Source organism: Anneissia japonica, unplaced genomic scaffold (genome assembly GCF_011630105.1).
Source record: "Anneissia japonica isolate Jap-2015-1 unplaced genomic scaffold, ASM1163010v1 scaffold3459_len64114_cov179, whole genome shotgun sequence".
Lineage (NCBI taxonomy): Eukaryota > Metazoa > Echinodermata > Crinoidea > Comatulida > Comatulidae > Anneissia > Anneissia japonica.
Window position 1 is genome coordinate 1,124 of NW_022750762.1, and position 14,316 is coordinate 15,439.

General features: G+C 31.0%; 1 protein-coding gene across 1 annotated transcript in view; it reads right to left on the reverse strand.

Annotated features, from left to right (window-relative positions):
- Window positions 1-209: 209 nt before the first annotated feature.
- Window positions 210-14,316, reverse strand: part of LOC117121521 — a gene marked incomplete at its 3' end in the record, with an annotated part of 46,621 nt that continues 32,514 nt past the window's right edge. Inside the window, exons 31-49 of the mRNA XM_033266747.1 lie at window positions 14,000-14,125; window positions 13,449-13,574; window positions 13,091-13,330; window positions 12,121-12,255; window positions 11,836-11,958; window positions 10,145-10,267; window positions 9,745-9,851; window positions 8,377-8,593; window positions 6,242-6,484; window positions 5,823-6,065; window positions 3,940-4,067; window positions 3,303-3,501; window positions 2,790-2,822; window positions 2,551-2,583; window positions 1,996-2,028; window positions 1,616-1,648; window positions 1,174-1,206; window positions 749-781; window positions 210-242 (exon numbers count right to left, since the gene is read on the reverse strand). Of these exons, the coding sequence (XP_033122638.1) occupies window positions 210-242; window positions 749-781; window positions 1,174-1,206; window positions 1,616-1,648; window positions 1,996-2,028; window positions 2,551-2,583; window positions 2,790-2,822; window positions 3,303-3,501; window positions 3,940-4,067; window positions 5,823-6,065; window positions 6,242-6,484; window positions 8,377-8,593; window positions 9,745-9,851; window positions 10,145-10,267; window positions 11,836-11,958; window positions 12,121-12,255; window positions 13,091-13,330; window positions 13,449-13,574; window positions 14,000-14,125 (2,241 nt within the window). The remainder of the gene's footprint in view (window positions 243-748; window positions 782-1,173; window positions 1,207-1,615; window positions 1,649-1,995; window positions 2,029-2,550; window positions 2,584-2,789; window positions 2,823-3,302; window positions 3,502-3,939; window positions 4,068-5,822; window positions 6,066-6,241; window positions 6,485-8,376; window positions 8,594-9,744; window positions 9,852-10,144; window positions 10,268-11,835; window positions 11,959-12,120; window positions 12,256-13,090; window positions 13,331-13,448; window positions 13,575-13,999; window positions 14,126-14,316) is intronic.

Genomic DNA, 14,316 nt, shown 5'->3' on the forward strand with positions numbered 1-14,316 from the left:
TATGAAAAAAGAGGTCTCTGGTGGGAATCGAACCATTAATTTCTCGCTATATATTATTACTAATCTAAGACCACTGGTTTCTCTTCCTTTCATACAATTTTGTGCTTACACATAATGGAGGGATTTTTTTAGTTAGTAGCTGGAATTATAAGATATAATATTCAAATCAATGCAAATTGTGTGCTAAATTCTAAAGAAAAAAAACCAACCTGTTGTATGTGATGGCATAACTGTTGAACCGCCTGTGAAAGAAGAATAATAGATGAAGAAAATAAAGATTTTCTCTTTTGATTTTATAAAAAAAAATTATATATATATATTATATATATATAAATATATATATATATACATGTATATTATACATACATATACTGTGTATATATACATATAAACATAATTATATACACACACACATATATATATATATTTATATATATAATTATAGTGGAATTTATCAGTGTAAGTGATATATATTAGAGATATTTAACTATATTTAACTATATTTTAAATATTTATAATGTATAAAACTTACGCTGATGAAGTGTTAAATAAATTACGTTCAAAAAAATACGTCAACTTGACTTTTGATTTTATTGTCATCGCCTTCATCATTATATTTATTATGGAACAACGTGCTACATCATTTCACAATGATACATCATATATATATATATATATATATATATATATTGGCCTATATATCCAATCATTGAAGATTGCAGTGTGCAAACTTTTAAAGAAAACAAACCTGTTGTTTGAGATGGGACAACTGTTGAACCACCTGTGAAAGAATAATATATAAAGAAAATGAAGATTCTCTCGTTTGCTTCCATAAATAGATAGTCCTCAAATATATAGGAACATGATGGTATGAAATCGTATCAAACGTAGTTCAACAAAAATTCCTTCATAAAATTTCTATGAAAAAAGAGGTCTCTGGTGGGAATCGAACCGGTAATCTCTCGCTATATCGGCGAGAGTCATGCAGTTAGACCACTGAGGCTCGTACTACGATATCATTACGAATCTAAGACCACTGGTTTCTCTTCCTTTTATAAACTAAGTGCTCACACAAAATGGAGCGATTTTTTTAGTTAGTAGCTGGCAAAATATTAGATTTAATATTCAAATCAATACAAATAATGTGCGAAATTTTAAAGAAAAATAACCAACCTGTTGTTTGTGATGGTACAACTGTTGAACCGCCTGTAAAAGAAGAATAATAGATGAAAAAAATGAAGATTTTCTCGTTTTCTTAAATAAATAAATTATATATGTAATATATATATATATATATATATATATATATATATATATATATAAATCAAATACTGTAGATAACAATACAGTGCTCAAATATGAACATGATTTTATGAAATCGTATCAAACAGTTCATCAACGAAAATTCCTTCTTATAAGTTCTATAAAAAAGAAGTATCTGTTGGGAATCGAACCGGCAACTTCTCGCTTTCTCGGCAAACATCATACCGTTTAGACCACAAAGGCCCATGTGAGAGCATTATAAATCTAAGACCACTGGTTTCTCTTCCTTTCATACATTGAGGGCTCACACATAATGGATCAAATCTTTATAGGTAGCAGTTGGCAAACCAACCTGTTGTTTGTGATGGCACAACTGTTGAACCGCCTGTGAAAAAAAGAAGATTCTCTCGTTTACTTCGATAAATAATACATATATATATATATATACATATATACATATAATATAAATCAGGATAGCCGTTAACACTTTTAAATTATATATAAATCATCAAAGAAAGGTAAATACAGAGTTCGAGTACATAATAATATACATCGTGTAACATAGCTCTCAACGTTCGTTGAGAGCTATGCTACACGATGTATTATTATGTCCTTTACTCGAACACTGTATTTACCTTTCTTTGATGATTTATATATATCTCTGTCTCTTATAATATATATATATATATATATATATATAATTATTATATATTGATTTGAAAGAAAGCAAACCTGTTGTTTTTGATGGCACAACTGTTGAACCGCCTGTAGAAACAAATAATACGTTATAATTTATAACAACATACAATTAAACAAAACGAATGGTAAATCTATCCCCGTGCAATGAAGTTCATAGTCTCTGTTGGTTTTGCTATGTTTTGGGAGAAATGGGCAAATAATACATTTTGGCCCTCGTTATAGCTTTTAATAGTTTTATTGTACATGTCGTTTGAGTTTCTCTCCGTTAATGCTGAGTTGTTGTCCGTCACTGAATGAGCTACTAATATATACTGGGGTAGCGCTAAATACAAAACAGACGAAGGCAAAACTTGATTACTTCATAACATTTATTTCCACTACAATATTGTTTCGTATGGTTTTAAGGCGGATATGTACAACTGATGTTATTACAAGGAAAACATGCATATCATTAATTGAGAAGCAGATTAACTTTGATTAAAAGGGGCCTATTGTCCAGATGGTATATTGTTTATCTATGGATTAGCAATCATATATCAATATATATATATATATATATATATTTTTTTTTTTTAAAGAAAAACCAACCTGCTGTTTGTGATGGCACAACTGTTGAGCCGCCTGTGAAAGAAAAATAAAATATGAAGAAATTGAAGATTCTCTCTTTTGCATTGATATATATATATATATATATATATAGAAAAATATGGAGACGATATATATATATATTACAGACATATATATATATATATATATATATATATAATTAGGCCTATATATCCAATAAATGAAGATTGCAGTGTGCAAAATTTTGAAAGAAAACAAACCTGTTGTTTGTATTGGGCCAACTGTTGAACCGCCTGTAGAAACAAATAATACCGTTTGTTATAATTTATAACAACATACACTTAAACAAAATGAATGGTTAATCTATCTTTCTTTTAGGCCTAAATAGTATATACACATACAACCTCAAAGCAAAATAAACTAACAAAACTAATGTCGTGAACAGAACGGTAGTAATACATATTATAAATGTGATTTACTGGCTTATGTAAACATTAAACAGTTGCTAATTACAAGATACATAATTAAAATCTATATAGTAGGTCTTTTTTGTGTCGAAGAGCTTAAACGGTCCGTTCTGTAGCTCAATTGTAACATCAAGATTTTTTTACTATTACATTTATAATTAATTACTAAATGCATTATGTGGCTTGTTGTTTCTAGGTTTATCCTATATTCCTATAAAATCACACGCACACACCCACACACCAACCCCCCACACACACACAATAATATCTGTCTCTTATATATACATACATATATAATTTACATACCAATTAAAACGATAGACGAAGAGGGTACCGAGAGTCTGCCAAGTGTCCCATTTGCAGCTTCTTCTGTGAGTTCGTTAACCACTGTGTCACCAGTTATATCCGGATCCGAAAAGCCGAGGTTAATATCTGCTACAATACTTCCGCTGCTAAAACTTACTACTTGACAATTTATTAACACTTCGCCAAAAACTTGAGATATCTTTGGAATTAAAACATATTTCAGTATTTGAAGAATATATTATAACACATAAATTATTGATAGAAAGTAGGACTATTCTATTCTTATTTATATAGATTAGAAAATTCTCATATTCGCCAAAATATAATAATAATGTACATAATATAACCATTTATATTATTACACTTGTATTGTATTCATGTGCTTTTCTTAGGTATGCCCACACCCTATTAAGATAGGTCATAATGTAATGATTCAGAACAGACTTGACTGCCTAATATTTATAGAGAATTTTACTGTATTATTTATGTAATATATGATCAATTTTTTTAACGTTTGAACTGTGACAACAATATAATTCTTTTTTCTAGAACCAAATACTGAACATTATTCTATTGTATAACTTTTTAAAATATACATACAATACTTGAGGCAATTAACAATATATTTTTTACTTACTTCAAAACACACGTATCCTTGGTATTCCATGAAAAGTTCAGACGAAGAATCACGTAAATCAGTCGAAAATTCCACTGTTAACGAATCAACGTGAGTGATTACCCATCTCAACTCTTTGGTATTTAAAGCTGCAAGAGAAAGATTGGTTATATACATATACAGATTAACTACAGCATTACCAATTACAAATAATTATGCTTTTAGTTTGGAATTAAGAAAATAATGTAAACAAATACACATTTACATTTAATATAAATTGAAGAAGTAAAGTCATTCCAATGCATTTCACCAGAATAATTAGTAGACCATTTAAAACCAGTTGAGAGTTTGTTCGGAAAGATGAAGTTTTTTTTCCAGAAATATGAGTGTTATAATTGTGATATTAAAGTAATCTTTAAAAAGAGAAAGTTAAGGAGACTAATTTGGTTAGATTTTAGACGATTTTAATTAATTTTTTTTTGACGTTTTATAAAAGTTCATCAAAATGTTAATGTATGCACTATAATATTACTGATCATTTACTGACATTTTGGTATTGTTTTTAAACATTAGTATTTGTAAGTCTTTTTTTTATCAATATTATGTTATTATTTTGTTAGATACACCTTTCTAAGTGACATTTTAGATTTCAGTATAGTATTCCTTTTATGCACCGCCTGTTGACTACTCTGTTTTACCCCTGTTTAATCTATGACGATTGGTAAGGTATTGCAGACACTAATACAAAATAATTACATTAATATTTAATTATTATTTTAAAGAATCACTCTCTACTGTTGGTGGATGGCTTGTAAATGTATATAGGTATATGTCTAAATCGAATAATAATTCCTGGTGGAGAGACCATAGAGGAATACGTTCAGAACAACTTATTCCTACATAAAGAATTTAGGGTTTATGATAGGCCAGATCTGTGCTTTTAGACCACAATATTAGGAATTTATCATATCATCATATCATTTATTCCCTCTTCAGTTTAACACATAACAGATAAACAACAATGAGAAAAAAAAAACAGAAAAGAATCACCCAACCCACTGGTGCCGAAACTGTTGGAGAGACTTCTTAAGGGAACCAAGTTGGAATCCCATATTCTATAAGCAGACAGCACATAGCAATGCAATTGGTCTGACTTTTAAAAAAGATCGAGAGAGGTATAGCCCAAAATATTTACGACCTAGACACTTCTAAGAAAATAGATCAAAGTAACCAAAAAGAACTTGATACCGATGTTGAACATTTTTATTAAATGCGACTTGCAGAGACTTTAATTGGTCTGACTTTTAAAAAAGATCGAGAGAGGTATAGCCCAAAATATTTACGACCTAGACACTTCTAAGAAAATAGATCAAAGTAACCAAAAAGAACTTGATACCGATGTTGAACATTTTTATTAAATGCGACTTGCAGAGACTTTAAGGAAACCAAGCTGGAATCCCATATTCTATAAGCAGACAGCACACACAGCAATGCAATTGTTCTGAGTTCCAAAAGTTCGAGAGGTAAACCCAACATATTTGCTACCTTAGACACTTAGAAATATAGCCGTCAAGATAGGTGAAACTTCTAACAACTTCTACGGCATTCCCATCAATAAATTATTGACAATCGATATATTACTTATTAGGCTTTTTTTTATATAAAATCTTGTCACGTGCCATCGCCCACCAATTTCAAATTTGATCAATGTCGGACCGGAAATTAGCTTATCTCATTTATTGGCCATTTAAATACAGAAAACAATATTATATCTTTTAACATGTCCATTTATTCGTAATGCTTTATAATTTTCTCGGAAATTTCAACTTTATTCCACATTAGATCAAATCTTAGAGAAGATTTAGTATTCGTCAAAGCATACTAAAGCAAAGATTTTACATTACCTTGAACAGTAGCAGTTACGCTGCATGTTTCAGTATTACCAGACGGGTCCACAGCTGTAAACTGTATTACATGATTTCCAATGCCGAGGGTTCTTGGAATTGATGGGTCAGTGAAAATACCACTAGTTTCCCCTGAGTTATCGGATACCATGGGGAAAGGGATATCCACAGTAGCATTTAATTCGCCGAAGTCCGTGTAAAATGTCGAGTTAGCTGCACATACTAATGAAGGAGACTCTTCATCTAAAAAACACAAAAAACAAAACAAAAAACAACGTAACGTAAGATTTTTTACCTAAAGGGGAAAAACAAAGTTTGAACAACTAAAAACTGACAGCCTATAACAACATAAAATGAAATATTATTTTGTAATGCTTTCTTTCGGAGAAGCATTTACGAATGAGCATTTTTTTTGTTACCTGAAACATTAACCATAACGTCGCAAAAACCTGAATTCCCAGCCAAATCAGTAGCTGTAAACGTCACCGTATGTGACCCAATAGCGAGATTTGTTGGCATTGATGGGCTGCTTGTAGCAACGATGTCTTCACCTGAATTATCAGATACATGGGGTGGCATAATGTCTACTGTAGCCGTTGCCTTACCAAGAACCGTTTCGACGGTCACATCAGATTCACATATCAAAACAGGTAATTCCACATCTGTATTTACAATAAATATAAATTAATTTTAATAGGAATGTATTGTTTCCAAGACAACGGGGGCAACAGGTTTACAACGAACGAGTTGAAAAGGGTCAATGTATTCTACAACAGCAATTACACGATGCAGGGAAATGTTTTTGATTCTTCTGAACTTTCTGAATATTACCTGAACCAATTTAAGAAATTCTGAATAGCCCGAATAATCTTAAATCCATCTTTCTTCTATATCTACCATAATGTCCCCTGGGTCAAATCTTATTGTTATGCTTCCAGTTCTTTTTTTTGGACTATTATACATCAATTTCTTTAATATGCTTTAGGAAGCATAGTCATGGGATGCTATGACGACCTTATCTTTGCACGCACTCTCACGTGCGTACTATTAACTTAGCTACGAACTGCAGCTGCGCATTGTTTGGCCTCGTAAAAAAGTAGAAACTGTTCCAACTCAAAACTTCGCCGAAGCGAAGAACTCATCTTGAAAAGCGGACCATTTTGGACCTTGCGTATAAAAATAAAACTGAGCATGCGTATGGTATAACGGAGAGCAATCAAGTTTTCTATTAAATAATACCCAATTTAAGATTAGTATATGTCTTTTATTTATGTATATTATGACGTACGCAAGCAAAAAGACAACATTGAGGGCAGGCAATCGCATTTTTGCTTAGGGAGCAATCCCATGATACATCTTTCATCCTCTTGGCTTGGTCCCATAATCGAGGCAACAACTTACTCGAAGGTATTCTTTACTAATTGTCAAAATATCGCATCCATCAACTGTTACCATTCATTACTTTGCGATTTCCTGCCCTTCCTCCCTCCCTCCCTCATACATGTAGTTTCATGATGGCCCACTTTCAGTGGCATCTATAAGGAAAGCAATGTTTCAAAAAAATAAGTAAAGGGCGCTATCTATGCCCTTTTGTAAGGTTCAGAGCAATTGAGTTTTCTATTAATAATAATAATAAATTTATTCTTATATAGCGCAAAATGCAAGAAACCTCTAAGCGCTTTACAATGAAAGGAAAAACCGGATCAAAATAAAAGATTACAACAGTGAGGGAAATCAGGTTAACATTATGAATGAATATTTATTTATTTATTTTAATTTAATATTATTTAATATTTATTTTAATTTAATATTATTTAATATTAAAATAATACCAACAGTTAAGATTAGTCTATGGCTTTCATTTTTGTATCATGATCTACTCAAGCAAAAATGTCTTATTGATAACTTGGCAATGAACAGTAAGTTAGTTTCTTTTCTAACAGTGGGGTATCTATGGGGTGCGCGGGTGGGGGCGCACACGCCCCTCCAAAAAATACTCGCATTCCCCAGTCGCCCCTAAAAATCACGGTCAAGTAGTTATAAATTACCTAAAATCACCTTTTTTGGGCATTAGCGCCACTCACCTGACCATCGAGCCCCCCTGCACACTCGCCCCTCCATCAGCACCCCCACTTCAAGACTTCTAGATACGCCACTATTTTCTCGGTTAGGTGAATACCTACTCCAAAGAGGATCATCTTGCATGAAGCAAGCGCTTTGTAACCGCGATGAAAATATGTGCTATATAAATGACGATTATTATTTAATGTTCTGAAATACTAGTTAATGCTTATGACACCATTTTCCATTGTACATGTATCGCTGGACTGTCTCGGAATCTAACGTCAATATACTTTCAGAATATATACAGTACAAAGTTTTGACAATATATGATATATACTGAACATTAACAAACACAATAACATGATAAATAAAATAAGTAGCATTTGTTTTTATTAGCCCTAAATTTATGATATGCACGTATAAAAGAAGTGGAGTAACTCGTAGTAGGCCTATCATATCCAAACGACAAAACATACGATAATGGGTTTACCTGGAGGCACATAGATAGCATTTTCTGGTGGCACTCTGTTGTCATTCATTGTTGCCATTTCAAAAATTGTCACTAATTGAGTATATGTAGTTCCTGATTCTTTTGTTAAGTCTATGCGAAATTCAACTAATAGTCCTCCCGTAACATTAATAGATTCGTCAAACGTAACATCAATGAGGTCTGTGGATAAACTCGTTGTTTGCAGTAAGGCCGACATCTGAAAAAGACAAGTTTTGGGAACACATTAATAAGCAGTGTAAACAAACCGACATTCCAAATCGTAAACGTTTGATATTAAGATATCTCTAGCAACATATTTTTCTTAAGTTTTGCTGTCAAGAACGATTCAATTAATTGTTCATGGCAAAAATTACTAATACACATATAGCACAAGAACTAAACTGTATATACGATCTCTTGTTTTGCATTTGTTTGTTTGTTTACTTATCTGGATTTTTTATCTGTATTTTTTTGAACTTGCAATTTTTTTAAGATGTAATTTTTTGCAATATTTTTGTAAATTTCTCTATTCCATTTCATACTGTAATATTATTAATCAATTTGTAATTTTGATGTAATTTCTCGCAATATATTTGTAAATTTCTCTTTTCCATTTTATACTGTAATGTTATTTATCAATTTATCTTTTCACTTGTTTGTATTTTTCTATATATTTATATGTATTATAAGACATCCTGTAATTGGCTTCCGCTGTTGGATGATTTTCGAAATAAAATAAAAATAAATGATTTTAGAAATAAAATAAATAAAATAAAATATATGTACGTAGGTTGCGAAGAAACTTGCATTTGTCATTAGTATCTTCTTTATCATTATTTTACCATTTGTTATTTAAAACATATTTAAATAGTTATTTCCTGTAGTGTGTCAAGGGCTCTAAACATCTTACACATAAAAAACACAACCTAAAATTAACTAACTGTTTCATGTTGTTTTTTTACTTCATCTTAAATTATTGTGTTACATATCGAAATATCTACCTTGTGTCTAATATAACAATGTAGACTAGAATAAAATCATCTTTTTTAATAGAATAATTTTGTAAAGATTTTTACCTAACATATTGATTTTATCTAAAGATCTGAATATTAATTCCAATAATATATATGTCAAAAGGATTTCAAAAGATTTCTTGCAGTAGTTATCACTACTTTAGTTTGAAAAAGTTTGAATAGTAATTCAGTAATTTCCAATGATCATTAAGATTGAGATTTTTTTTCTAAGACCAGATTTCAAAGTCATTATCAGATATGGTTAACTAAATATTGAAATCGCTTATGCCATCAAGGGCATGATTAAATTTGTGAAAACTAAATCTGTCATGGATAAGACAAGATTATTACTTACATCTTTAACTAGATTATTTTGCTCAGTTAAAGTCAATTCGGTTAATTGTGTCACAATATGGCCACCGATGTGAGTGAAGATCACCGACAGGTTCAAAGATAAGGCGTCTGAAAGATAATATTAAAATCAGACTCTGGAGGAAAAAACATGATATGTTTTTAAAATTTTCAAACAACTTTTTTCTGCCTTAGAAAAATAAGTCCTACAACATATCAAACAAAAAAATGTTTTTCTTCCGGAGTCTGACCATGCAATATGATAGTAGGAAAACGACAAATCTAAATTGTTTTATTGATATAGCTGCAATAAGTCTGTTATTTTGTATTAAATTAAGATGTTTTACGTATCTAATTTCAAAACAGTGTATTCTACATTTTTTTTTTCTAAATGGGTGCTATACCTGTACATATGCCAGATATGTTAGCATATCCTTCTACACAACTGCACAAGAAACTTCCATCAGTGTTTGTACACATAACATTATCACCATCACAGACGCTTACTTCTACGCATTCGTTTTTGTCTAATAAATGTAAAACAAATACTAGGTTAGTGGTGAAACATTACTGAAAATAAGTGAGTAACATCCTACTTTATTTTTGCTGGAATTTGAAAAAAATAATCAACATAATTATTTTAGCCCTACCTTAATGCCAACGTATTCTCTTTCAGAAAGTATAATACATACTCCTGTCTCTTATACACATCTAGATGTGTAGGGGGGGGGGGGTGGTGCTAGTGGAGCGAATCGAGTCTCACTTGGCTGGGGCCAGGGGGCTGCGTAGGGCCCCCAGTGGGGAAGCCACGGATATTTGATGAATTATGGCGAATTTTTATTACTTATTTGATTGGCATCGAGTTACTATATGACTTCATATAGGCTATGCTTTCTAATGTTGAAATCAGCTTCGAAAACCAAAACATTTTGAATAAAGCAAGAAACAAAGAGTATGCAATGCAACCATCTAATTTATTTTCAAATCCTCATTCTTGAAAGTGAAATTCTATATTTTGTAAATTTTGTATGACATCTGTCAACCACGCTGTCATGGTCGAGGTTGCTTCACCTATCACGATGTATTCCAACCATCATGAGGCTATCTAAATGAGCATTTGTCATAACAGAACGCAAGTTATTTTTAATTAGTCTCATTGAATTATTATTATTATTATCTTATACACATCTAGATGTGTAATTATTATTATTATTATTATTATTATTATTGTTGTTGTTGTTGTTGTGATGATGATGAAAAGTTAACACAAACAATATGGTGGCTAAACGAATAATACATTTTTTTATTTGTTTGTTCCCTGACAAAAGTTATCGTCTTCCCCGACGGGGGGGCTATAGCCCCGGCCCCCTCTGGCACCACCACTGCTTTTGCCAGCCGGCCTTTTGCCACCTAGACCCGTTGTCACCATAGGCCCTTTGCCAGCCGGCCTTTTGCCACTGTAGATATATATATACTGTCTCTTATACTATATATATATATGTATATATATATATATATATATATATATATACAAACGTTGCCTGAACTGACAACTTTATATTCATTTATATATACATATATATACATTTTAATACACACACACATATATATATATATTCACACACACAAATATATAACGAAAAATAACGAATAGTCATAGTGTCATCCAATGTTTAGTTAGTTTGTTAAAGTGAATAAAAACAAGATATCTAGAAATAAACCTAATCAGCTATTATTGATCTTTAACTGGTTAGAGATGGCGTGAAAGCAATCACTTCACTGACAATGGCCGATGTACTAACGAAACATGTATGTATAAATACATTTTACTGTAATAAGATCAGGTAGGCCTGGCCTACAACACAATATTGAGTTGGAAAACTGCTGTGGTGTTTTTAAGATGAACTTGCTGTCTGACTTTTGTCCATTGCTCTGTTGAAAATTTACAGGGAGCCATTTCTTTCGCTATAAAAATATTGAGAAAATACGAGGCCCAATTCATTAGTATTAATTTAGTATCAACATACACATACAACTATTAAGTTATAGAGAAAACATAATTAATATTATTTTTACATTACAATGTGTAGCATACCTTCACATTTGGTACCGGACCCCGTGTACCCTTCATTGCACTGACACGCAAACGATCCAAGAGTGTCGTTACATTCTGCATTTATGTCGCAAGAGTGAATGCCTAAATCACATTCATCTATGTCTATAAACGAATAATAATGATAAAATAATCTTAATATAATTGTTTAAGGTGATTCGATTAAATACTAATAGTTTAAATTGAGTTTACTTTATGAAATTACATATAATAAAACTAAATATTAATTACATTGTTTTACAAGAAACGATAACTTTTTTTTCTTACTATTACAATCTCCTTTTCTACCAGCTCCGGTGTCAGTGAAGCCCGTGCCACAAGTACATCGAAATGACCCTAAAGTGTTTGTGCAGTTAGCGACAGCATCGCAATCATCCATATCTGTTTCACACTCGTTTGTATCTACATAAAAAACATATTTATTGACTGCACGTTGCTAATAGAGAAACTTTGTGGTAATTCAAATGCAAAAATGGCCTTTTTTGCTTATTAGCTGGTTTAGTGGATATCTAGTGGTCTCAAATATGGCACGGTTATGCTTCAAAAACTTAGTCTCATAATGAGGTTTAGTTTGAGAGTGAAGTTGTTTAACTCAGGACCCTGGGATTGGAATAAGGTATTACAAATTTATTCAATCAATTGGAAAAAAGAAAAATACAAGATTCCATCAATTTGGGTCAAGCTTAAAAGTTGAGCTTGTCTCCGCTTGACCCGGACAAATCACAAATCACATTCACGAAATGAATACATAGATAAACAAAATACAATTTAAATTTAAATTAAGAACAAAGTAAAAAAGTAAAATATTTTTAATTAATTAAAAGTTATGACAGATAAAATTTCTAAATAAGTGATTTTCATCTGTTTCTAAATAATTTAGCATTTGTGCATATTTTTAAGTTAGCATCAATATTATTCCATAAGTTGGGCTCGCAGACCATTCTGTCTATAATAGACATGAATACTTAAAAAATTTTTTAAAATTGCGAGTGTAAAAGTTGGGAGTCGACCATTAACATACTGAAACGTAAAAATATTTAAAAAAAAAAAAACACACACACACACAACATAATCCAGAAGACAATCTAGATATTTACAGAAAAATTCAGAATTATAAAACCATAAATTAAGCTCATAGAACAGATTCCGGCAAAACAATGTAGCGACGAAGAAAATGTTTTTTTAACCAATTTCTGAATCATACAGATATATTTATTATTATATAATATAATCGTACCTGTGCACATGGTTCCATTTCCTTCGTATCCGGTGTTACAAAAGCAACTGAAACTGCCATTCGTGTTTACACACTCAGCATTAATGTCACAGTCATGAATATTCTCTTCACATTCATGGATGTCAGTGCACTGGAACCCATCTCCACGGAAACCTGCGTCACATGTACATACGTACGATCCTATGGTGTTACGACATGCGGCATTCATGCTGCAGGTTGAATCATCACACTCATTTATATCTATTAAATGTAAAAAAAAAGGAAGACTATTACATATATCTCCACAAAATAGACTACTCACTTGACAAGACACAAACAATTATTTCACTTGAGAGCGTCTCGATATTTTCTAACTCACCATTACACGAGTCGCCTGTTTGGTTATACGCAAAACCTATATTGCAGGTACAACTGTAAGATCCCTCCGTATTGGTACATAACGCATTATCCGGACAAGATCCGGGATTATCACATTCGATGATATCTAATAACAACAAAACATATTTAATAAATTTAATTAAAATTAGTAAAAATAATAATAAAACTTAATAACATAAATATTAACAATATAATATAATCATGATCATAATAATAATATAATATTAAAGTAATAAGCAACAACAATAAACAAAAACAATACAATTAACGCTAAATTAACGCGAAAGCAGTAACAACAACTACGTCATTAATAATAATAAATGAATAATAATAATAAAGAATAATAATAATAACAATAAGATAATAACAATAATAGTAATAATAGTAGTAATAATAACAATAAGATAATAATAATAATAATAATAATAATAATAATAATAATAATAATAATAATAATAATAATAATAATAATAATCACAATTTAAAAAAATATTAAAAAACACCATATTATAATGTATTTTAATAACTCACCAAAACAATCATTCCCTGTGCCAACAAAACCATTCTTGCAGGTGCATATATACGAACCGTCGTTGTTCGTACAGTTAGCATTCGGATCGCAGTTGTTATTTGCATCATTTTCACATTCATTAATGTCTTGTTATTGTTATGAAATAGAATAAATGGAGAGAAAAAAAAATAAACGTTCCCAGTAAATCTTTGGCATTGTGGTTTATTGCAGGCAATCAAAAAATTGCAACTGAGTGAATGTTCGGTTACTGGACGTTGATGAACTTTTTGGTAACTGACCTAATACAGTGTAATTCTCATACAAAAAGAGTATATAT